We start from the raw sequence: 22,498 nt of genomic DNA, 5'->3' as shown, positions 1-22,498 counted from the left end.
TTTACAGCATATCCTGCTGTTAAATAGGTCTGTGAAATTGCATACTTTCTGTATTGTTCACTGCATTATAATTTTTAAACGCTGTCTTGGGGTTAAACTGTTTATTTTGATACAGTCCCTCAGACTGAGGGGCTTGCCAGGAAATATGAATGCAAACTGGCCCACTGAGTATAAAAAAAAAAGTTGTTTAAAAGAGATTTCCATGGGTTTTTAATGCAAGCAATGGCTTTGATAGGCCGCAGACTTATTTTCACGAATAAACGTGTCAAGTATTAAGGTGCCTTATAAATCACTCTCCGCTCCCCTCTTTTAGCCTTAACCTTTCAGAGAGGTTTGGAAGAGCAGCATGATTGCTTACAGTTCTGGCCCTCTTTGTCAGTAACCTTGCCTAAATCAACAGCCTTGCTGCTATTTCAGTGCATAAGAAATTTTAAAGATTGTAATGGGACTGTAAAACGGAAACCTGCAATATAATGTGATTGACAGTCGAGGCTCGCACGAGGCTCAGGCGGCGGTGCTGTAATGGCGTGTGTTTAGTATGGGTGACAATAATATTTCAATCAGTGGGTGTGCATGCATGCATGCATGCGTGTGTGTGGTTTGGTAAGACTCTGTTAATCAAACAGTCCTGAGTCAAAAGTAATTGTGGTTTCAACATTTTGGTTCCATAGAATCAGTGGAACATGGGACAACACGTTAAAAGAGGAAAAGATGGTCTGCAAGATGAGGTCAGTCCATAACAAAGATTTTCCTCCCCATTAAAAACAAAACAAAGATGGAGGGAATAATTACTTTTTTGCCAACCTTAAACTCAAATTAATTCCTTAAAAATTTCCTCCACAGATCCATATGTGGACACAAGCCAGGCGACAAGCTTTTGGCACGCTTCAAGGCCCATTTGAGAATTTCCTACCTCATTCAGAGGTGTTGCTCAATCACATTCACTGGCTGCCTGAAGAGCTGTGTAGAAAGACAGCCCCATTGAGTTTAGCCATGAACACAGTAGAGACCACTTGGTATTCCTTTAACGTGGCTTCTGTAGATCTGTTCTGCAATTATTAAGGATATGGTTGAATCTCTTTCCACTGGTCTCATTTTCTACAGGAATTAAAAAAGACATGTTTAAGTGATGAAAAACAGGCTGAAAATTCTGCATTTTTTTGCTCTTAGGGTTAAAAATGCTACAGATAGGTATGAGTATCACTGATTTTCTGGCATGAAAGGCAAAAAATAAAGTGTAGACAATAACATGCGATAATATAAACAGTATTGTTATGTGACCAAGTGATGCAGAGTCATTCATCAACATTCATCTTTTCCATTTGTCTTGTGATTAACAGCCTTTTTGCCAAGTTATCTCAGCAAAATGTGTATCATCTACAGCCACGCTGGTGCCTCTGTGAGGCTGTACTTGGCACAGTGTTTACTACATTCCCCATCTTAGTTTAGCCCGTTAGCATGGTAACATTTGCTAATGAGCATAAGGTGTAAAGTAGTATTGAGTCTGATGGGATTTGCTCATAAATAAAATATTGGACAAATGAAATATTCAACATGATGATAGTAGTAGATGAAAAGTTAAGGCATCACTACAGTTATTCCAATTCATCCTGAGGGGAACATGACTGTGAGTAACAAATTTCATGCCAATCTATTCGCTTGTTGGATTGCACCAAAAAACACAAATGTCAACTTCTGTGAAATCAGATATCAGATTTCCACACAGAGAAGTTAAAAGTGTGCGTTCTAGTCGTAGTTCAGCACGTACGTACGTGGTAGTCTCGCCTGTCAGGATTTTAGCATGTCCAACAACATGTTAACATGCTACCCTAAAACAGCAAGCAGGGCTCAGCACTAGTAGTTACATTCTGTTACGAATGTAACCTCTTAATTACTAGATGAAACTTCAAATGAGCTCAGCTAAAAACAGAGGCAAACAAACACATAACATGTTTTCAGACAGGCAACGCTGGGTGGCCAAATAGCTGTGATGACCGTAAGTGAAAGTTCCTGTAAGGGTCTAAATTACACCAGCCAGCAACAAGGAGCGATCAGACAGACCATCATTGCATCATCTGCCCTTTATCCACTAGCTCTCTACGCACACGGCTTTCACTAAGAACTGACAAACCGCAGCAATGAACTGCAATGCCTTCACGACTGGGCAACTGAAATGCAACCTAAAACAAACCATAATTATCTATTTGCGCTCCTGCCTAGGGCTAATATGAACATAATACAAAAGCACACACACGATGTTTGGAGTTCCAGTAAGTTCCATAACCACAGTTTAGTCTCTAGGGAGTACTGGGTTCCTTTTAGCTGAACTTCTTTGCTTTCTTTCCTGAATGACACATGCACACACACACACACACTCACATACTAAATGTAACTCTAGCTCACTCCAGACCACACTGTCACTGGGGCAGTTTGCCTGGCCTGCCTGCTGCGAACCTGGCCGGAGTCTTTTTTTTCCTAGACATTGTTTCAGACTTATACTATCTGTTTCCACAGCCGTGCGCCTGCTGACCCAAGAATGTGGACAGCACTCCAGTACATTGTTTTACAAGGCTAAACAGCATACTTAAGATGTGAAATGAAGACTCTTGCTTGTTTTGTGGGAGAAATATATATATGTGTGTGTGTGTGTGTGTGTTCTTGTTGTTGTACGAAGCCTTTTGTTTCTCTTTTAAAACCGTTATTTTGTTTTATGCAAATCCTAATTAAAATGTACTGCACTAGTATAGTATATATTCCCCCTGATGCTGGTTACATGCACCTCAGTGTGAATTTGGAAATAAACTTAAAAAAGAACAATAAATCCTCCTTAACTGTTACACTTCCAATGTGTTCACTTCAAATAGAAATGAATGTCACATTTCTCTGTCTTCAATCACAGAGTGCGTCACTGAGAGGCTCTTTAGCGCTGTGCAGACGTCTTGTTTTTGCTATTTTCTATTTCTATTTTCCACATGTGACTTGAGTGAGGCATTTGCTCTGCTCGTAGTTTACATCCCACCCCTTACCAAACGCTCTCTGCTGTTTCTCCAACCCCGTTGGCTGTCTGTCAACCCTTGTTCCCATGGCAATTAGTTAGAAGCCTTGGCCAATTATCTGCTGATGTTGAACACCCACCTGACAAACCGCTCAGAGCAACGACGTGCCACCACTCTCTGAAAACCGCCTCAATAGCTGGGAGAGATTTGTGTGATGGGTTAATAGTGTGATAGTTAAAGTGCTACAGAGGCAACATTGTTGAGTTCATGTTGGTTTATAGTGCGCTCTGACCCTATTGAATGTTTTATAGTGATGGGTGTCTATCTACATATTCAGCTGAATGGGACAAGGGCCACAAAAAGAGGACTTGACAACAAAGAGCCATAAAAGCCTGGTGCAGACTTGAGGCCTGCTTCTGAAAAGACACACGTAAGGAGCAAGTTTGCGTTTGAAATGAAATGTAACAGTGATGTAAACACTGATTCATGGCCAAACTACACTTAAAAGCTAACTGCTATGCTGCACAACCTGCTACATACTTTGCCAGGCGAAGTAACAGATATTGAGTGTCTCTCTATTCTGTGTGTAGGTGACGCGTCCCCTCAAGAATGTGGTTCTCTTCCTCTTGCCGTTCGCTTCAATTTCCCCTCTGGTTGCTTACTTCACTCACACAGCCGAGAAGCTGTCGCTTGAGGAATCTGGAAAACACCAGCGGGGAATGAGAGGAATTTCTGCTTTTCGTTTTTCCTTAACCACCCCATCACTCTCTTTACTTTGGACGCCTGTGCACAGCCGTCCTCTTGAGTTTTCTCTTGTTTCTGTATGCTGCCCAACAATAACAACCTCTCATAAACAATGGACCTTGTTGATTGGGGGGTTGAGAGGGAGAGTGGCCGCTCCTGGCCCGTGCAGTCGGTTTTGCTGGCAGTAGGCCTCACAAACGGCCCTAAATGTCCGAAAGTACAGGCTACATCGGGGGACTGTGAAAGATTTAAGGGAAACTTTAAAAATGCACCATCTCTGAAGGACCATAAACACATGCTTTAGTTCTTTCTTAATCTATCTTTCCTCCAAAAGGACTTTGATGGACCAAAGTCTGAAAAGGGATGCTGGTCAATGTCAGGAAACCACAAAAGTACAGGGGGAAAAAAATGTAGTTTTGGAATTCACTGCTTTTACAGAACCCATGAACTCGTAAAGGGAGTCTGGATCACATTGAGTAGGATTTTGAACAAGACGACCATGGAGCTCTGCCCCGTCTTTTCAGCCTATGGGCAAAACACAGCGAGAGTAACATTCCATCTAAACAGCGGAGAAACAGTTAAACCCCGTCTGCGACAGGGAGAGGATAATACAGAGCGATGTGTCCTGGAATAACTCTCTCTCTACTTTTTTCCATTTTGGAAGATGATACTGCACATTACTGGACATTGTCCCTCATCTGCTGAACCGTTTTTATGATTTTTATATCAACTAAAACAAAATAAAATGTCAAAAGTGATTATTGTGAATAGAATGGGTAAACAAACCACTGTATTTGATTATAATTTCCTACAGGCTGAATACCAGAGCAAGGCTTATGAAAATAAAAAATAAAAAGGTTTTCCAAAATATCTATGATGCATAAACAAAACATTACACAGTCCAGTGACCAACCAGAGGAACAGATAGGCATGGGCCCCCCCTTGTGGACAAAAAAAACTAGCAGCACCTTGTCTTACATTTTCTTATGGTGAACTATTGTATAAAGCAAACCTTATGCTACTTGTGTCGTCTCCATCAGACATATTTTTTTTTTCTGTCTGTCATCACAACACATTACCCATTAAAGCAAATATCACGTTAACAAGTCATTCAAGGAGTAAACCTTTAGTTATAAGAGCTTTAAACTTTATTTATAAGATTTAAGGAATCACTTAACATCCAAAAGCATTCACTCACGCGCACATCAAGCACTCATCAAACAGGCGTTCTCCGTTCAAAGTCTTCATCAGCATCAGTGGAATAAGTGAAAGGTTAGCGGTCACTGGTCGTCATTTGCCTGCAGGTTTGAATGGATCAGACCATATCTTCACTCCTTTAGATAAAGAAAGAAAGAAAAATAGAACACAATAAACAGTGTCAGCATGTATGGAACTGCCACAGTACACCACTGTTAAGCCCCTGAAATACACATAATAGAGTGGTCGTCCTCTTTTCTACACTCAACTATATGTGCAATTAAATCAAATTCAAATTCACCATACTTGAAGTGCTGTAGCTGATTATTAATATTGCCCTGATATTGTAAACTACTTTTATCTGGTGCTCCCTAAGTTAACAAACAAAATATGTTGGCAATTACTGCGCTAGACAAACAATAAAAAGGAAATTTAGCAGTGCATTGAGCCAGTCAACCTGTGCATGGTAAATTGTTTATTTTTTATTTATACTAGTAACTGAAACTTAGTACCTAAATCTACTATGTGCTCTTACCTACGGGTTGAACATCTGCCTGGTTCACACCTGCCCGGTTCATCTTCTGGACGTCTCCTAGCAAAGAGAGAAGAGTGCAGTGTATTCTCAGAAGATGTAGGTAGTAAAATCACTGTCATGAAGAAAAATGTTCACATTAAAGCATTTTCGATTTTTAATCTTGGTCTGCAATGTTAGTGACATTGGAAGAAGTGTATCCACATTATTCTACTGCATGTCCGGCCTGTAGCTTTCCATCTGTGTTGGCCAGAACTGGCTCAGATTAAAGACTGTCCAATAAGTGGAACGGCTGTACAAAGAAACACAGTGGAACCACAACTATTTAACTGAAAGAATTTCCCTGGCACCGCTCTATCTGTGTCTTAGCTGGTTTACCTACATGTTCATGGTTTCGGTAAAGTGGAAGGGAAACCTCTGGGTGTCCAGTTAAACCTCCTATTGCTTCCTTGCAAGTCGAGGTGGGTGGCACTTTTAACAATGGCCACGTTAAGCTTAACAGTTCGTGTAGATTCAAGTATATTGCCCCTTTGCCAAGTGAAGAAACAACTAGCCTAGCTGCAAGAGGAAAGAATTAGCAACAAAATATTTTAACGCAGCAGTATTTTAGACGACATTAGTAAACTGTCTGATAGTGTAACTAAAATGTTAGGAAAGCTGTTACTTACTGTACTCGTCTTTATGCGTCAGCGGGTAGAAAAATATGGGGTAAAACGCAGCGGCAACAGCCGTTACAAAGCCTCCAAATACCAACGCTATTCTCTTGTTTTTTGACATTTTATTTCTGCATCGACTCACCTCCAAGTGAACGCGGTGCTTACATCAAATGTTTCCGGTGTAAAAGGTCACCAAACACACGCGTCAACAAAAGCGGCCATGGCGGCGTCGAGGTAGTTTGGTTCTTCTGAGATTCCGTACTGAAGTAGTCACATGCTGCAGCAAAACAATAATAAGGAAGTCTGGGTGAGGGTTTAAGAAGTTATTTAACGCGTCTCTTCTTTGATGGGCTAAAAACAAACAAAAAAACGATGCGATTTTTTGTCGTGTTTTTTCTTTGCTGCTGTTACTCAGCAGAAGAAAACAAGCCAATTCAAACATTTGTAATTCCTCACAGTCACATGGATGTTGGCTGGGTTTACACTATTCAGGTAGGTTCTGTCACCATGTTCTTATAAGGTTTCAAAATGTACAAGCATATAGTGTACAGCCTGTTGTTTGACAGTTCCCTGAGTGTGTGTGTAGTTTTTCACTCTACGTCATGTATATTCTTCCTAGGAGAGCATGCACGCCTACGCGGCCAACGTGTACACCACTGTGACTGAGGAGCTGTCCAAGGCCGCGGACCGCAGGTTCATCGCTGTGGAGCAGGAGTTCTTTCGACTGTGGTGGGATACTGTGGCCACAGACTCCCATAAGAAACAAGTAAGGACACGTGATGGGTCAGTACTCCGTACTGACATCAAATAATGCAAGATAGTTTTGTTAAATGACCTACAAGGTACATTCTCTTAAATAAATACTCCTTTAGTGCACTTCCATAAAGTTTGGCCACTTGCAAGAAACCTATCACAAAAGGAGTACATCAGAGGCCAAGATATCTAGATTTTCGTTTCTGTTTTTACAGGCTAAGTAAGTTTTCCCATGACCAAATTGTTGGAGTGACCATTAAAATACACAGTAACTATAATTTAACATGTTCTTTGGCTTGGTTGATTTTCTAGGTACGACAGCTTGTAAAAGAGGGTCGACTTGAGTTCATCATCGGGGGCCAAGTGATGCACGACGAGGCTGTAACCGATCTAGACGACGAGATACTACAAATGACAGGTAGCACATTTCCTTCCCCCTGTAAATGTCAGTTTGAGAGAACAGGGTATGTAGTAGACTTTGTTTTTCTCTGTGCTTTCTCAGAGGGTCATGGTTTTCTCTACGAGACGTTCGGGGTGCGCCCTCAGTTTTCATGGCACGTGGATCCATTTGGAGCCTCCTCGACCACTCCAGTCCTCTTTGCCCTGGCTGGGTTCAACGGCCACCTCATCTCCCGCATTGACTACGACCTCAAAGACGCCATGCAGAAAAACAAGGTTGATGCTTCAGTCCAAATACTACTGCCACCAATCACGTCACCACCGATCACGTTGACAAGCCAAAGAACACATTTCTTTGGGAGCTGTCCTTACATAATATCATCAGAAAAAGAAATTGGCATTGTCAGTCACACCTAAAATGGTTCATGATAGTCACAGCATGTTGTTTATCTATTTCTTTGGTACAGAAACTACAGTTTGTATGGAGAGGTTCTCCCTCTCTAAAAGAGAAGCAGCAGATCTTCACTCACACTATGGACCAGTTTAGCTACTGCACCCCATCCCATCTACCGTTCTCCAACAGGTAGTCCATGTTTAGACTCTCTAAGTGGTAACAGACAGAAATACATTGAACTCTTGACCTACTCAGTTTAATATCAGCATTATTCCATATCCATATTTGTAAAAGAGTCTTTTCATCAAATTGAAACATTTTCTTACGTCTCAGCTCTGGTTTTTATTGGAATGGAGTTGCCGTGTTTCCTGAACCTCCTAAAAACGGACTTTACCCTAACATGAGCCTGCCCGTCTCCAAGGAGACAGTACAAGCCTACGCCAAGACTATGGTAGAGAACATCAAGCAGAGAGCTGCGTGGTATAGAACGAATCATGTGCTCTGGCCATGGGTGAGTAAATAGAAACTTGTGATCCTTTTTATTTGTCAAAGCAGCAGTTTTTAAAGTTAATGTAATTACTTGACCGACCCTTGCTTTTTTTGTTCTCTAGCAGATAAACGCGTAACTGAAATGTCCTCGTGTTTCAGGGCTGTGACAAACAGTTCTACAACTCATCTGTCCAGTTCAATAACATGGATCCTCTAATGAAGTACATCAACCAGAACAGCAAAGAGTTTGGGGTGACAGTCCAGTACGCTACTCTTAGTGAATACTTCCAAGCCATCTACCAATCAGATCTTGTCTGGGAGCTCCGTGGGAGTGAAGATTTTCTGCCATATTCCACTGGTGAGAATCTGTATTCTAAAACATAAAACAAAGCATGACCTACTTCATGTGAAAGGACAAAGAAATCATCTACTGTGGCCAATTTATTTCTTAGAACCGCATCAGGCATGGACAGGGTTTTACGCCTCCAGAAATGTTCTGAAAGGAGTGGCACGGCAGGCCAGCTCCCAGCTTCAGGCAGCAGAGACTCTCTTCACCCGGTACCGAATCAGCTTCCCCGACGGACCTGTAGCTAAAGACTGGGCCCTGGATAAACTGAGGGCGCTTCGCTGGGCTGTCTCAGAGGTAATTATTCAAAATATAAATCTACTATGTGCTCTTACCTACGGGTTGAACATCTGCCTGGTTCACACCTGCCCAGTTCATCTTCTGGACGTCTCCTAGCAAAGAGAGGAGAGTACAGTGTATTGTCAGAATGTAAGTGTTAAAATTCACTAATCAGAAAATAAAGCAGATACACAATAAAGATTACATAATTAAACTGGTTTATGATCAACCCAATTTAACACCTGAAATGCACTGTGGGGTTTTAGGTCCAGCACCATGATGGCATCACTGGCACAGAGTCTCCCAAGGTGGCAGACATGTACCTGCAGCATCTCATGCAGGCCACGATGGGAGTGGATGAGCTTCTGGCTGCACTCATCCTGCTGCCGCACAACCTCAACACACCCAGCACCCACGGTGTCAGCTACCAAAGAACAGGTGTTTGCAAGGAGACTGGAGCTTACATTAGCAGCCTATCTAATACTAATTTGCAGTTTAGTCAACAAGGGTGTGTGTGTATGTGTTATATATATTTATTAACAAGTCTTTAATCTCCTCATGCCAGGTGTTCATCAGGCTTTGGAGCAACATGTCATCGCTTACAACCCATTAGCTTGGAACACCACCACTATCATCAACGTCACTGTAACCTTCCCCACTGCGGCCGTCTTTGATGATGATGAACAACCTGTGCCGGCACAGGTGGTTATTGTTATTTTCTGAAAACTGATGGTAACAACTTAGGTTTTTAAAAAAGACCTATGTCCCTTTTGCTGAACTGTGGTTAGTATGAGGCAGTCACAGGAAATGTGAAAAATGGTTAATCACATTGTCAAGGTAGCATTAAGTAGAGACATGAGAAAATCTATATAATATACCGTAATGATACCTTCTTCTGTCTGTTACAGATCCAGAAGTCCGCACATTCCAATGTGACCTACGATCTTTTCATCATGGTGGAACTTGGAGGCCTTCAGCACAGGAAATACCTGATTAAGTTGTCTGAGAAGCTTTGCTCTGGGAGGTCCAAATGTGGCCGGACTTATAAAGCTAAAGGGGTTTTGTTTGAGAGACGGAACGTCCGGGACTGGTTGAAAACAGGGAGGAGGCTCCTGCCTGTTCTGAATGAATGTTACAAGCTGATGTTTGACCAGGATACCAATCTACTGCACAGCATCACTAATATGTAAGATTGTACAGATCATGTTGCACTCCATGCAGATATATTTAGGTAGTATTTGTTAAAACATAGGGAGTAGTTAAAGTATCATTTAATGACAAGTCATATTTAAGCAAAAATCACTTGTTCAAGCTTCTCAAATGTCTCTTGACACTAAACTGAACACATTTTGAATTTCAAACATTTTCAAAACGAGCATTTTGAAAATCCTAGCTTTTAGAAATTGCGATGCCAATAATTTAATGTTTTGGGACACTTTAAAGACCATAAGATTATCTAGGAAATCAATTAAATAATCAGCTGATATTTCCATAGTGAAAATATTTGTTAGTTCTATTTATCACCTGTCAATCCAACTTGTGGCTCGAGAAAAAAAAAAAAAAAATGCCAGTGTGACCCTTTGATCTCTATTTTTATTCTTGACAGTCAGGAAAAACAGACAGTGAGGATGGCTCAGGATTTCTGGGAATACCACGCTAACGGAGATGTAAAAGCAGGGCCCATCTCTGATAACTACATCTTCAGCGCTAAGGGGTCTGCTGTGCGGGCCTACAAGGCTGTGGAAATGGAGATCATCCCCGGGGAGATTGTGACTGAGATCAGACAGCACTTCTACAGGTTGGTAAAATTAACCTGTTGTAGTGCAGTAAAATGAACCCTTAATGTTACGTTCACTTTTACAATTTGATATATTGAATCTTTTAGAGAGGAAAGTGATAAAGACTACACCTACTCCATCACCACTCGAGTCCCAGAATGCTTTGGGAGCAGACTGCCGTGTCATAGGCTGGAGCAGACCTATTCGCTGGGTCCCCTCCATCTCAACACAGAAGTCATCCTCAGAACCAGCTCCACCTTAAAGAACAACCGGACCCTGTACACAGATGACAATGGCTATCAAATGATGGAGAGGAAATACAGGAATTTCACTAACAACACTTTAGCAAGAGTAAGTCAGAAGAAAACTGGTATTATTAAAATACTGGAGAATGTAGAATAATCCATATATAATGTGCATTTTGCAGAACTACTTCCCCATGGTTCGGGCAGCCTACATTGAGGATGACTTGAGCAGACTGGTGCTCGTCAGCGACCGAGCCCACGGTGTGTCCAGCCAGGCCAACGGACAACTGGAGGTCATATACTGTTTATAAAAAAAACTCCTTGTCAGTTGGTTGTTCAATCACAAACAGAATCATGTTAACACCCTGTCCCCCCCCCCCCCCCCCCCCCCCCCCTCAAAGGTCATGCTCCACCGTCGTCTTTGGAACAACTTACCCTGGAACCTCGGCTACAACCTGACCCTAAACGACAGCTCGGTCGTAAAGCCCACCCTGTGGATGATGCTGGGCTCCATCAGGGCCACCTCCAAGCTCTACCAGAGGGAGGCAATAGAGCTTCAGCACAGACCTGTCATCATGCCCATAGACCAACCACGTGAGGGCTGCATGACATCAACAACTATTTGTTTTTTCTTTTGTTTGTAGCAGTTCCAATTTTAGTTTTTTCCTCTTGCACACTTAGAGAAGCCCTGGCAGGTGGAGAAACCTAGAGGAATGTCTCCTGTGCGTTCGGTGGTCCTGCCACCAAACCTCCACCTGCTCAGCCTCAGTATTCCTGGATGGAACTACAGCTCGGATCATGATGTTCACCTCAGCCACATTCACTCAGGTCAGAAAAACTGGTGGTTACATTGGGCAGTTCTTAAAGTCCTCGCTGATTCTTCTCAGGCAAATTGACAGACCTTTTTGTTTGTCCTGGGACTTGCAACTAGGTAAGGACTTGCACTCAGAGCCAGACTACGATCGGGTCTTGTTGAGAATCATGCATGTCTTTGAGGAGGGAGAAGACCCTGAGCTTTCGAAGCCAGTCACCATAAACGTGAAGGTGCAACCAAAATACTTAATGTCTACATAATAGTGTTGCTGTATTGCAAGAGGAAAGCCTTGCATTGCAATAATTTCAAAAATTAATTGAAATAATCTTTTTTTTAATGGTCAATGGTCCTGTGCGAACAGGATGTTCTGCAGGGCATAGGGGAAGTACAAGTGCTGGAGGAGCGTTCTCTCACAGGAACCTGGAATATCACCAGTCTGCAGAGGTGGAAGTGGAGAACTGCAGATACCTCAAAAACAGGTGAGAAAAACCTTGTTTTTTCGGCACTGGCAAACATTCTGATGTAAATGTTATGAAATATCAGTTTCCTTTTTACATACCTTGTTTTGTTTTCTGTCAGACAACAAAAGGTGTGGGAGTTGTGGAGATGAAGCTTTCACTGTGACCATCTCACCCAAAGAGATCAGGACCTTCTTCATTCACTTTGCCTCCAGGAACCTTTAGGTTGAACTGTCTTCTGTGAAGACAGCCAATCTTTAGAAATAACGCTTTTAATTAAGGATTTTTGAGACACTGTTAATCAATGCTCTGTTTTCACATTATCAATTTTTTTGAGAAGCACTGATGTGTTAATTAGGTGTGTGCATTCTCTTTTTGACTCCCTGTTGACTCGCACTAAATAAAGTGATTATTTTTGTCATGTTTGTTCAAATGTCTGACTTCACTAACACTGGCCAACCAACACCACATTAAACATTTTCTGACACTGGGGAATTGTATTAAATTATGGATGATAAATCTAAAACGCATTGTTGAACAGAATGGATAGTCTGCAGAGTTAACCGTGTCAATTTTCCCTAAATATTTTCTACCGAAGAAATGATTTCTATTAAAACTTGCCTAGCCAGGTTTGCAGGTATTTCCCCCTCCATGATTTGTATCGCATTGCTTAGCTTTGCATAAAAATTGGAAGCAAGGGAAAACTGGTAGCCTGGCTTTGTCCAAAGTAAAAAAGACTTCTAAAGTTAACAAATTTACATGTTTTATCTTAGTTGTTTAATCCAATTATAAGAGGATGTGTTAGTTATTGTTTACAAGGTCTTACGCATCTGTTTTGTCAAAGTCTCTGCATCACCATTGCAGCCGGGGAATGACTGCAATGGCAATTTCTACTGAAATAAAGTATAGTGGTAACCAGGATGTGATTTGACTCAGTCTATTGGCGGGTTACAGCGCTTTACTCAGTTCAAAATACTTCTGTTTTAGATGAGATATGGCATATTAGTGAAGTTGCATTGATCATTTTGAGATAATAAAAATAATCCAGCAGAGGCAGGGATATAGACCGTGGTAAATCCCACCCATCTCCGTTCTGAAGACGTGTTATTTCTCTGTGGAATGAGCGTTTTGAAACTATAACAGTATTTCGATGTGCTCTTTTAATTATAAAATACATGGAAATGTCACTTTTTACAACATGGGACATTTAAATGGTTAATCCTATTTTGCCGCTTTGCCACAAAGTGAAACTACGATTTTTGATGTCAGATTGAGTAGTTGGCTTGGTAGTCATCCAACATGGCCGCTAGGGGCTTCACATCCCCATGACCAAACCTAAGCATGCTGCGACGGTGAACGTTAAAACGACAACGCCCGCGAGAACAAACGCGCGAGTCGATCCGTCTGTGTATCACCATAGCAGCTGGCCAGGAAAATAATTCTGCCCAATGTAAGGTTTTGGTATTTGCACATAGCATGCCATGACTCCATGTGAAGGAGACGACGTTGTTTGCAATTTGGTACAAGATGAGCAGCGGTAGTGTAAGTTCTCTTTCCTTCATCATGTGCTCTTTTATCAGCTGCAGGATTTCGAATTAGGATCGGAATCGAAAGATGACATTTATAGCGAGTCAGCCTGATGCATTATGTTGCATGTAATGTCACCTATTTACACTCGATTTCTGCATCGTCCATATTGTGCATCGTTTAATATAACGACTTAATTGTTAGGATGCTGGATGCTGTAAGGAGGCGTTGTATGTGTTGCTAGGATACTAGACTGGGAGGGGCTGATGGAAGATTTTTTTTATATCAGAATTGAGAAAAACAAAGCTTTAGTATAATTTGCTCATTTGTATTTGACACCCTCTGTGACTGTGTCATGTGTAAATAGAAACGAGAGAGGGAGCAGAGGAGGAAACTGCAGCACTTTCTAAGTGACCTGGCCTTACTTGGATCATTACAGGTTAGTTAATGCACAGAGATGATCACACACACACACGCACACGCACACAAACACACACACACACACACACACACACACGCAGAGTTAACATGGTCAAACTATTTCTTGCAAATAATCTTGTTTGTGTTTCAGGGCTTTAAATACTTCCAGCCTTGGCTAAGAGGGAAAGAAGAGTTGCTGTTGACAGTTGTTAATGAGGATCTGGTTAGTTTCTGTAGAAAAACACATACAGTAGGCTATATAATAAAGGCTATCTATATCACACTTGAATATAGTCCTCATGGGTTTATCATCATCAGTGATGGCAGGACTGACCCTGTTCCCCCTTACCTTTCCTGTCCTGCAGGGTTGGCGTTCCCCAGGGTTTGTGGTCTCCAGAGCCTCCTCCAACTCCTCCACCAGCAGCTGTAACAGCAGCGATGTCTCCTCCAGCAGCAGCTCCCCCAACCTGGACAGCCAGAGCAGCTCTCCCCTGCCCGGGGAGCCTCCAGGCCCACTAGAACCTCCGTTGCACACACACGCCAAGGCACAGCCACAGACTGTCAGGTGACTGATGCCATGTTGTGTGTCTGGAAATAGAAACATGTATATGTGTTTAGTTTTAGGGAAAGCTCATGGTGATTTGACGCATTTGTAATGTTTTCTATTCTAAAATTGGTAAACAGTTTGATAAAGGAGCATGTTGACATCCATTCCTGCATCACTTCCTGTTAGTTTTGTACAAATCCAAACACTCTCTATAATGATGCTTTGATACAGCAATTATGAAGCCTGGAATTGGCTAATGTTGCCCATCTTGCATGACAAGCAGAATGGTTCCACTTTGAATAAATATGTCACTTGAGGGCTGAAAATCAGTTGGTTGATTGGCAAAAAGTGGGAAAGAATGTGATTACAGCTTCTTAAATGTCAGGATTTGCTGATTTTCTCAATTTTTATGTTGTGGATGATTGTAAATTAGATTGAGATTGAAAAAACTGCAGTGATTTTTAATGTCCATCTAATGTCTTGCTGGCAGACTTTAGACACAAACACATTGGTTGACCTCTCTTCTCAGGGACCCCAGCAGTGAGGAGCATCTCCTCCCAGCCTCTCCCAGTGAAAGAGAGATAGCCGTACCTGTAAGTGCTCCCTTCAGCCAGTCCCACTCTTCCAACCACTAACTTGCTCACTCAGGTCTCATGGCCTCGACTTTGTCCCTCAACAGGAGGTGAATTGCACTCTGTTTTTACTGGCCGGCTACGTCAAGTACGGACGCCCCTACGCCTGGATACGCTCTAATCACGAGCGCCTGGTCAACATCGGAGGCACCGATTCGATGGTTAAGGACACGCCCATGAAACTGAAGTCCATTGCAGACTGGCAGACACGAGGTATGGAAACAATGTGAGGAATCCAAACATGAAAGAGCTATTGTTTCACAGCACGGATTTAATAATTACACTTTCCATGAGTTAAATCCGACACAGATGTCTTTAGTTTAATCTTCATAGAGACTGTTTGTTGGATTAGGCGTGTAGAAAAACTCCAGGTGCTTTAACATTACTATAGTCTGCTCGACTTTTACAAATCTTTAGTACAATTAAGAAAAAAAAAAAATTCTGTAATGTGTTTTCAGTTGTGTAATTGTTGGTTTCTTTTAGGGATTCACGTGTGGGACGTCATCAGTGAGCTGGTGTGTCTGTGCACCGTTCCGTCTCCCTCCAACCCCTTTGCCCTAGACATGAGTTACATTAAAAGTCTTCCCCTCCCTGACCGCTTCCTAGCCACAGGCGCTCTCCTCAACTTCCTGGAGATGTACGTGGTTTACGGAAACCGGGACGAGTTGCACTATGACAAAGGTAGGAAATCTTGGAAAGTCATAGAGAAGTACAGTACATCACTATTATGATTATTATTGAGACCAGCAGGTGATGCTATTTAGCTATTTTACAAAGAAATCCAATTTACAGCCCTTCCACATTTGAATTTTTAGGTATCAGTGACTGTTTTTTACGTTGGGTTTCTCCTTTCAGTGGTGGAGGAGGTGAAGCCTCTGAGGCGTCTCCACGTCCAGTCCCTGCTGGAGTTACAGCGACACAGGGAGAGCTCGGGGTTGGCCCATAGTCCCACAGTGCCGGACTCGTCCGGAGAGGAGTGACTTTAATTGTTTGTTATTTCAACCACATGAGACATACTCTTACTGACTTCTTGTAGAAAATAAAAAGACAGAAAATAAGTTTAAATATCAGAATGACCGTCTTTAGAAATTATTTTTCTTGTCGCCTTCATCTTGCATACAGTACACACTGTACAAACCCATTTCTTTCAAGGCTACACAGTCCAGTTGGAGATGGATATATATATATATATATATATATATATATATATATATATATATACACACATACACACACACACACACACACTACAGTTGAATAGTGGTCACGAAAACACTGGAGAAATAACCCTGGGAAATGACTCACATGACTGAGATTAAACATCCCAGGACCTCTGAATGTTTTGCCCTGCCACCCCCTAAACTCAGCTATCCCGCTCTCCCACACTCAACATCAAGCCAAATATAACATGCTCATAAGTTAGACAGAGTAATTTATCAGGGGCGCCCAGATTGCTCAGTTGGTAGAGCAAGGGCCCATTTATAGAGGTTTACGCAGCACAGCGGCCCCAGGACGACTACGACCTGCAGCCCTTTGCTGCACGTCATTCCCCTCTCTCTCTCTCCCCTTTCAGAGCTTTAGCTGTCCTGTCAATTATAGGCCTAAAATACCCCCCCCCCAAAAAAAAAAAAAATTTAAAAATTGATAATTTATCAGGGTTAAAACTGTTAAAGATGGCAAAATGTGTCTTTTAGAAAATTACAGCAGAATAAAACATAGCGTGCCGACAGACAAGTGTTGTATAAAAGGTTTTAATATTTAATAAAATACATAATTAAATATGTACAATAAAATAAAGCAGGCACTTAAACCCCTTTTGAGATTGGGGCTGCACCATTTGTAATTATAATACATCACAAGTACAAAATGTTAAAATTAACAGATAAAAACCATGTGGCACATCAGTCAAAAACGTCTTTCCGGTTAAAAAAAAAAAAAAAAAAACATTGCTAGCTTAGTTTTGGTCAGAAAACAAAATGAAGGTAGCCTTAGGGTGTACCACTAATCCTCAAGTCTCTCATTTGTAAACCATAATACAGAAATCACCATCATGAGAGCAAGTTATGCAAAACACACCTTAATGCCTATTATCCTCACTTGAACTTAGGTAGTTAAGGCACCTTTAAAGGCTTTGGTAATGTGAACAAGTTCTAGGGCTCAGCATTAAAAGCACATTGTAGCATCTACTGACTAGGCTGCTCCATATGCAAAGTCATAGTTGGATATTTTACAACCCCCCCCCCCCCCCCCCCCCCCCCCCCATTGAAATGCAGGTGCATGGCTTCGCATTCCACACAGAGGCTTCACATGGGAACACAACGTTCCCAGTGTTCGGACACAAACAAACCCACAAGTCATGGCTGAGTCTGCTTCACCCCACATAAATGCAACTAATTAATCGCAGTGGACAGATAGGATTTGGTTTTTCCAGGATGAGGGGAGGATTTTGTTGTGCCTGCACGTTCTGCTGGGGTCTATTTTCCCCATTCACAATCCAGGTGCTGCGGCTGCTGACCTCTTAAAATGTAAGACATTTGGAATTAAACCGATTAAATCAGATGTCAAATTTGACAAAGTTCTCTGAAATTACTAACTGCCTTTATGTTCATTACAGACTAATCATTTATACTTTGTATGACACGACTGCATTTTTCCTCTGTATCTTGACATCTATACAATCTTGGCCAAAACTCGCACAACAGATTAAAATGGTGGTTTTGTCCATTCAATAGTAGTGCCACAGGGTTAGAAACAATGAAATGAGATAATCACAACCTGTCACAAATGCCAGTAATAAAAAATAAAATAAAAAATAAAAATAAAAAACACCAAAGGACCAAACTCTTCGGTGGCTTATGTATCGAGTGCATTACTTAGATCAAGCAAGCAATAAAAAAAATAAAAATTAAAAAAAAAAAGGCACTGAAATGATCCAGTCGGGTCCACAAATGGCTTGCAGCCAGTCACAAGTGCTACCATAGCTGTTGGCAGGTGAACAAAAGGTGGCCGTTAACAGCATTTGGTGCTACATTAGACGCCATAATTGCAAAAAGTCAACAGAACTTTTGCTGTGTCAACAACCTTCAAGTCAAAACGCTCATTGATTATGGCATCATCTCACATGTCCTTATACATCTAAATATGGACCTTCCCACTTCCCGTTTTCATCCCCTTTGTCCTGTCTCGTGATCACCCCATCCCTCCGATAAGTGCCGTCATCTTCAAGGTTATCATCGGGTTAATGTGGTCCATGTTTAAAGGGTAAAATCAGGGTTTCAGTTCCAGTTGTCAGAGGCAGATCCTCTTCTCGTGATGGCTCTGAGAGGACTGTGGGACACAGAGCCCCTCTTCTTCCAGCGAACTGAAAGGAAAAGACGAGTCAGTGATGAGTCAGGGGTGTTAGCGTGGCAGCTGCAAATGAAAAGTGAACTCCAGTGTTTAATTGTTAATAAGTAGCATCCAACCAGTCTGACTAGTTGGTCAACAGATACTCTAAAGTGTCCTGGTGAGGCAATTCATTTACTACAACATTTTCATTACTTTCACTAGTTATTCTTGCTGCAATGGCACCTTAAGCCATCTCGTTATATACATACATATATATTATGGCAGACTGTATGATGAGGACAAGGACTCGGGGAAACGGTTCTTAAAATTGTCAAACTATTTTGCCTTACAAAGCAAAAATTCAACAACCCATTTTCCATTCAAATTAAGCCAAATCAACTTGACATCTGTTAATATTAAATTTATTTTGCTTTAAAAAAAAAAAAAAAGACAAAAAAAAAAAAGAGGGTAATTTCAGGGTGACAAATCCTAGTCTAGTAAGAAAATCTAACTTGGTGTATCTTCTAGATGAAAAATGCCCAAACATCTTAGAAATTGAGTTTATTATGCCACATAAATAAAGCAGTAAATCTAATAAAGTAACACTATGTTAACTAGCTAAAAGGTAATTAGCCTAGCTTAGCAGAGTAGCAACAAGTGCCATCCCTGCAGACTCTGACTCTAGTGGTATTCACATGATTTGATGTGGTGAAGCCATCTTTAAGGAATCACCTTTGGATGTAAACTAACTCATTGATTAAAATGGACAAGCAAGTTGAAGTATTTAAATGTTTTGTAAAGGCTCACCTTTTCGCAGGCTGGATGGCAGCGTGGAGCTCTTTAAGATGGTGGCGGATTTGGGCGACTCCTCTCTGCGTTTCCCTTTCACCTCTCCTGGCTGCAGCGTGGCCGAGCCGTCCTGCAAGTCACTCAGTGCTCGCTGGAAAGAATGTGCCAGACAAGCCGTCATGTCTAGTGCCCGCTCTGCACGGCTGCACCAGAACACGCGACACTGCAGCTGCTGACCCTGATGTTTGCAGATGTACAAAAAGACATTGGGCCGGTTGGGGTCCGCAGCACAGTACGCAATGTCCTGCAGGTAGGTCTTAGTTAGCTGCCGACCTGTACTCAGTTCCTTGACCTCGACATACCTTGGACGTACCACCAGGGCGTGATCTTTGCTCAGCTTTTTCCCATTCGCAATACCTCCCAGCAGGCGGCTAATAGCGTCCTGGGCCTGCTCTCGATCCAGAGAGAAGATTTTCTCTGTGCCCAGATAGTGGACCTTAAAAAGAGGGTCTCCGTGGGATAATGATTCTGTGCGGTCGCGGCGAAAGCGGCGACGTAGCGCGGCTGGAGAGTTCTTAAGAGTCTGCATGAGGTGAAATGTGTTAAGAGCCATTGTATGTTTCAGGGTGGGTTCGGAGGAAATTTTAGCCGAGGCGTATCTGCCGGTGGTCAGCTGGTCCTCTTCAGAGCCTCTGCCACACTTCCACTTTTCTTCTACAAATGGAGCAAAGTTGCATCCACTGCTTTTATCTGAAATGAAAAAAAAAGAGAGTGAAGTTAGAATAATTAAGCAAGATAGATGCCTAAGCTTTGTTCTGATTTAAATAAGGTCAAGGACAAGGTTTCTCTTAGAAACGGGTTGTTTTGCCATTGAGTTATCTCCTCAATATAAAGCAACTCTTCATTTTTATAGTTTTTGTGCAATCTTGTGCTTTCAACACCTTGATGTAGAAAAAAACAAACACATGCAGTCAGCACAACTTTCACCGCGGCATGGAAAAACAAAAGGCAACTAAACAGGACCAGTTATGGAGGTGACGCATGTGAGGAATATTCATTCACCACAGACACCAGTCATTAAATATTTACAGGCTGGTTTGGGCTTTGTCCTACAGCAGTGAAGCCTTAAGAGGCATACAAACACACTGATGAATGGAAACATGTCCAAATAAATGAAAGGTTACTGTAACACAAACAAGTGACACAGGTTATCCCAGATACATAGCCACGTTCAAAGTATTACAAACACTCGTATCACCATGCTTACTGGACAATTCTGTGACCTTGCCAACTCCAGTTTTATACAACGTCCATGTCTAGCCTCCCATTGTCTACCATCCGACTAACCCACAGAACTGACTGTTCTCCATTGTGTTAAACTTTATTTTTTCCCCCTCTTCTTGGCCATTCTTTCAACATCCTAGCTCCTCAGAAGTGAGTTGCAGAAAGAACCACCAACTGTTCCAAGTGGGCGGCCATTGTTAATCAACCCCCTGTTCAGGAAACAGCTTTGCATTCCCCTCCTAAATATTTCTCCTACAAACAATGGCATGCTTCTGTAAGTTGGTCACACAGGGATGCGAGGTGACCTAGAGCCCTGCGGCCAACCCAGGGCATGCACATACAGTTACATAACATGTTACCCCCCCATACACATACACACACGTCTCTCCCCCCCCCAAAAAAAACAAACAAAAACATGTTACACGTACAAAACATATACCCACACACACCCACCTACACACACACACACACCTCAGTTGTCACATCCAAACTGTCCCTTCTGTAGATGTAAGGAGCCTTTGGAGTCAGACAGAACATTTCTGCTTATTTTCACCTTAAACATTTTTTTTCTGAAGAACAAACATGGAGAGATTCTTGCTCCATACTTAATTCTTAATATGATGCAAATATAGTACAGGCAAATGTCAGCTAACAGGTTATACATATCTAATCTTAATTTTAGGATGCACCACACAAAATTAAACCATTTTTAAACACATATTGTTCACGTCATGTTCTCCTTCCTTGTGTGCCGAATTAACCAACATAGGCTATATATGATTTCTTGAGCGGAAAGAAATGTGTGGTGTTCAGAAATGAGCGATAACTTTAAATTGGCAAATTTCTTGTTCGGCGAGCAGCAACGGGTCACGTTAAACTGTCAAAGTTAAAAACCGGATACATTTCTGAGTAGACATTATGAATTATGACCGAAATGGCAATGCGAACTTTTCAAAAAGGTGTCTTACCTGGCCACAGTTTCATGCAAACGATGTCCTCGTGCGGCTCAGGTGAACCGCAGAGTTCCGTGATGGTTTTTTTTTTTAAACACCGGGCAGGTGGAAGTCTCCGCTCCTGCACGTTCACACAAAAGCCGTTTGACTGTCACTTAATAGGCCTATATATAAAAAGTAATCGATTAAGCGCACTGTCCGTAACTGGTTTTCCGTAAGCTTGGTGTTCGTCGTGCGCAAATAAACAAGACGTGGACAGACGGAGACAGTTTATGTGCAGACTGAATCACGCCCGCCATTCCATCCCTGCTCGACGTGAATGAGTTGAGTGATTCAGAGCTCGCGGGACAACCGTTTTAAAACAGCGTAGGCGCGAGCTCGTCACACACGTGGACGAGCAACTGTGTCAGAGCAGTGAGGTGGCTAGAAGATGTATAAGCAGAGGGAGGTCTGAGGGGAAAATAAGTAACGACTTACATTAGAAGAGATATTTTCAGTACATGGCAGGATGGATAACAATTATATAACATTTATTCTGTTTTATACTGGCATTGGTGTTTTAAGGGAAATGTAGGCCTATGGCATAGGCTGCCTTGTTTATGTAGCCTGCTATACTAATTTCCAACTGTATGACATTATGGCATACTGTTAATTCTGTGTTTGCTCTTCATTGAAGCAATTAGGATGTTTAAACGGAGCAAAATAATCAAACCCAAGACTTTTGGCATTTTCGGCTCCTTCAAATTAAAATGTTCTAGATGTCTTGTGCAGCATTTAAAATTTTCCCAAAATATTCAGCCTGACATGTTTGGTATTTTTGGGGCTCTCCATTAGACCACATGTGGTCCTATTTAGCCCAGTTTAAATAATATGTACAACATATTGTCTTTGACTTATCCCCCTTTATTTAACAAAAGCGTCAACACAGCCTGATTTTGA

At 41.9% G+C, this 22,498-nt stretch overlaps 4 protein-coding genes and 1 long non-coding RNA gene across 6 annotated transcripts; 3 read left to right on the top strand and 2 right to left on the bottom strand.

Annotated features, from left to right (window-relative positions):
- Positions 1-428: 428 nt before the first annotated feature.
- Positions 429-12,501, top strand: LOC117934686. Its single transcript, XR_004654541.1, has 4 exons — positions 429-439; positions 3,200-3,207; positions 5,250-5,253; positions 12,372-12,501. It is a non-coding gene; the product is annotated as an uncharacterized LOC117934686 (long non-coding RNA).
- Positions 4,866-6,370, bottom strand: smim20 (small integral membrane protein 20). Its single transcript, XM_034856555.1, has 3 exons — positions 6,138-6,370; positions 5,473-5,529; positions 4,866-5,074 (listed from the first exon to the last, which is right to left on the bottom strand). Exons 1-3 carry the CDS (start codon positions 6,244-6,246, stop codon positions 5,031-5,033), a joined length of 210 nt encoding a protein of 69 aa, XP_034712446.1. The 5' UTR covers positions 6,247-6,370; the 3' UTR covers positions 4,866-5,030.
- On the top strand, positions 6,387-12,501 carry man2b2 (mannosidase, alpha, class 2B, member 2). Of its 2 annotated transcripts, XM_034856554.1 has the most exons (20): positions 6,387-6,617; positions 6,745-6,891; positions 7,191-7,296; positions 7,381-7,553; positions 7,745-7,860; positions 8,005-8,182; positions 8,320-8,518; positions 8,613-8,803; positions 9,052-9,223; positions 9,351-9,487; positions 9,694-9,971; positions 10,392-10,583; positions 10,671-10,914; positions 10,991-11,101; positions 11,210-11,402; positions 11,490-11,636; positions 11,740-11,852; positions 11,984-12,101; positions 12,202-12,335; positions 12,375-12,501. In XM_034856554.1, exons 1-19 carry the CDS (start codon positions 6,498-6,500, stop codon positions 12,303-12,305), a joined length of 3,039 nt encoding a protein of 1,012 aa, XP_034712445.1. In that variant the 5' UTR covers positions 6,387-6,497; the 3' UTR covers positions 12,306-12,335; positions 12,375-12,501. The 2 variants fall into 2 exon arrangements, with proteins under 2 accessions (XP_034712445.1, XP_034712444.1); XM_034856553.1 differs by having other exon boundaries at positions 12,202-12,501.
- An 871-nt stretch (positions 12,502-13,372) lies between these two features.
- On the top strand, positions 13,373-16,389 carry si:dkey-19b23.7. Its single transcript, XM_034856991.1, has 8 exons — positions 13,373-13,622; positions 13,975-14,046; positions 14,179-14,250; positions 14,393-14,592; positions 15,104-15,167; positions 15,254-15,419; positions 15,690-15,887; positions 16,062-16,389. The coding sequence occupies exons 1-8, from the start codon at positions 13,608-13,610 to the stop codon at positions 16,184-16,186; spliced, it is 912 nt and encodes a 303-aa protein (XP_034712882.1). The 5' UTR covers positions 13,373-13,607; the 3' UTR covers positions 16,187-16,389.
- Positions 16,390-17,627: 1,238 nt separating this feature from the next.
- Positions 17,628-21,900, bottom strand: si:dkey-19b23.8. The gene is made up of 3 exons (XM_034856992.1): positions 21,575-21,900; positions 19,341-20,072; positions 17,628-18,567 (listed from the first exon to the last, which is right to left on the bottom strand). Exons 1-3 carry the CDS (start codon positions 21,588-21,590, stop codon positions 18,482-18,484), a joined length of 834 nt encoding a protein of 277 aa, XP_034712883.1. The 5' UTR covers positions 21,591-21,900; the 3' UTR covers positions 17,628-18,481.
- Between the last annotated feature and the right edge of the window lie 598 nt (positions 21,901-22,498).

Source organism: Etheostoma cragini, chromosome 19 (assembly GCF_013103735.1).
Source record: "Etheostoma cragini isolate CJK2018 chromosome 19, CSU_Ecrag_1.0, whole genome shotgun sequence".
Taxonomy (NCBI): Eukaryota; Metazoa; Chordata; class Actinopteri; order Perciformes; family Percidae; genus Etheostoma; species Etheostoma cragini.
This window is presented reverse-complemented; position numbering and strand designations above follow the sequence as displayed.

Excerpts from the sequence above, each read along its gene's own strand:
- man2b2 (XM_034856554.1), top strand. The coding sequence starts at position 6,498 with ATGCGATTTTTTGTCGTGTTTTTTCTTTGCTGCTGTTACTCAGCAGAA. Across the intron at positions 8,804-9,051 it reads TTCGCTGGGCTGTCTCAGAG|GTCCAGCACCATGATGGCAT; the intron begins GTAATTATTCAA and ends GTGGGGTTTTAG. Across the intron at positions 11,637-11,739 it reads CCTCAGCCACATTCACTCAG|GTAAGGACTTGCACTCAGAG; the intron begins GTCAGAAAAACT and ends ACTTGCAACTAG.
- si:dkey-19b23.7 (XM_034856991.1), top strand. Across the intron at positions 14,251-14,392 it reads CAGTTGTTAATGAGGATCTG|GGTTGGCGTTCCCCAGGGTT; the intron begins GTTAGTTTCTGT and ends CCTGTCCTGCAG. Across the intron at positions 15,888-16,061 it reads CGAGTTGCACTATGACAAAG|TGGTGGAGGAGGTGAAGCCT; the intron begins GTAGGAAATCTT and ends TTCTCCTTTCAG.
- smim20 (XM_034856555.1), bottom strand. The coding sequence starts at position 6,246 with ATGTCAAAAAACAAGAGAATAGCGTTGGTATTTGGAGGCTTTGTAACG. Across the intron at positions 5,530-6,137 it reads GACGCATAAAGACGAGTACA|GAGACGTCCAGAAGATGAAC; the intron begins GTAAGTAACAGC and ends TCTCTTTGCTAG. Across the intron at positions 5,075-5,472 it reads GGCAGATGTTCAACCCGTAG|GAGTGAAGATATGGTCTGAT; the intron begins GTAAGAGCACAT and ends CTTTATCTAAAG.
- si:dkey-19b23.8 (XM_034856992.1), bottom strand. Across the intron at positions 18,568-19,340 it reads GCCATCCAGCCTGCGAAAAG|TTCGCTGGAAGAAGAGGGGC; the intron begins GTGAGCCTTTAC and ends TTTTCCTTTCAG.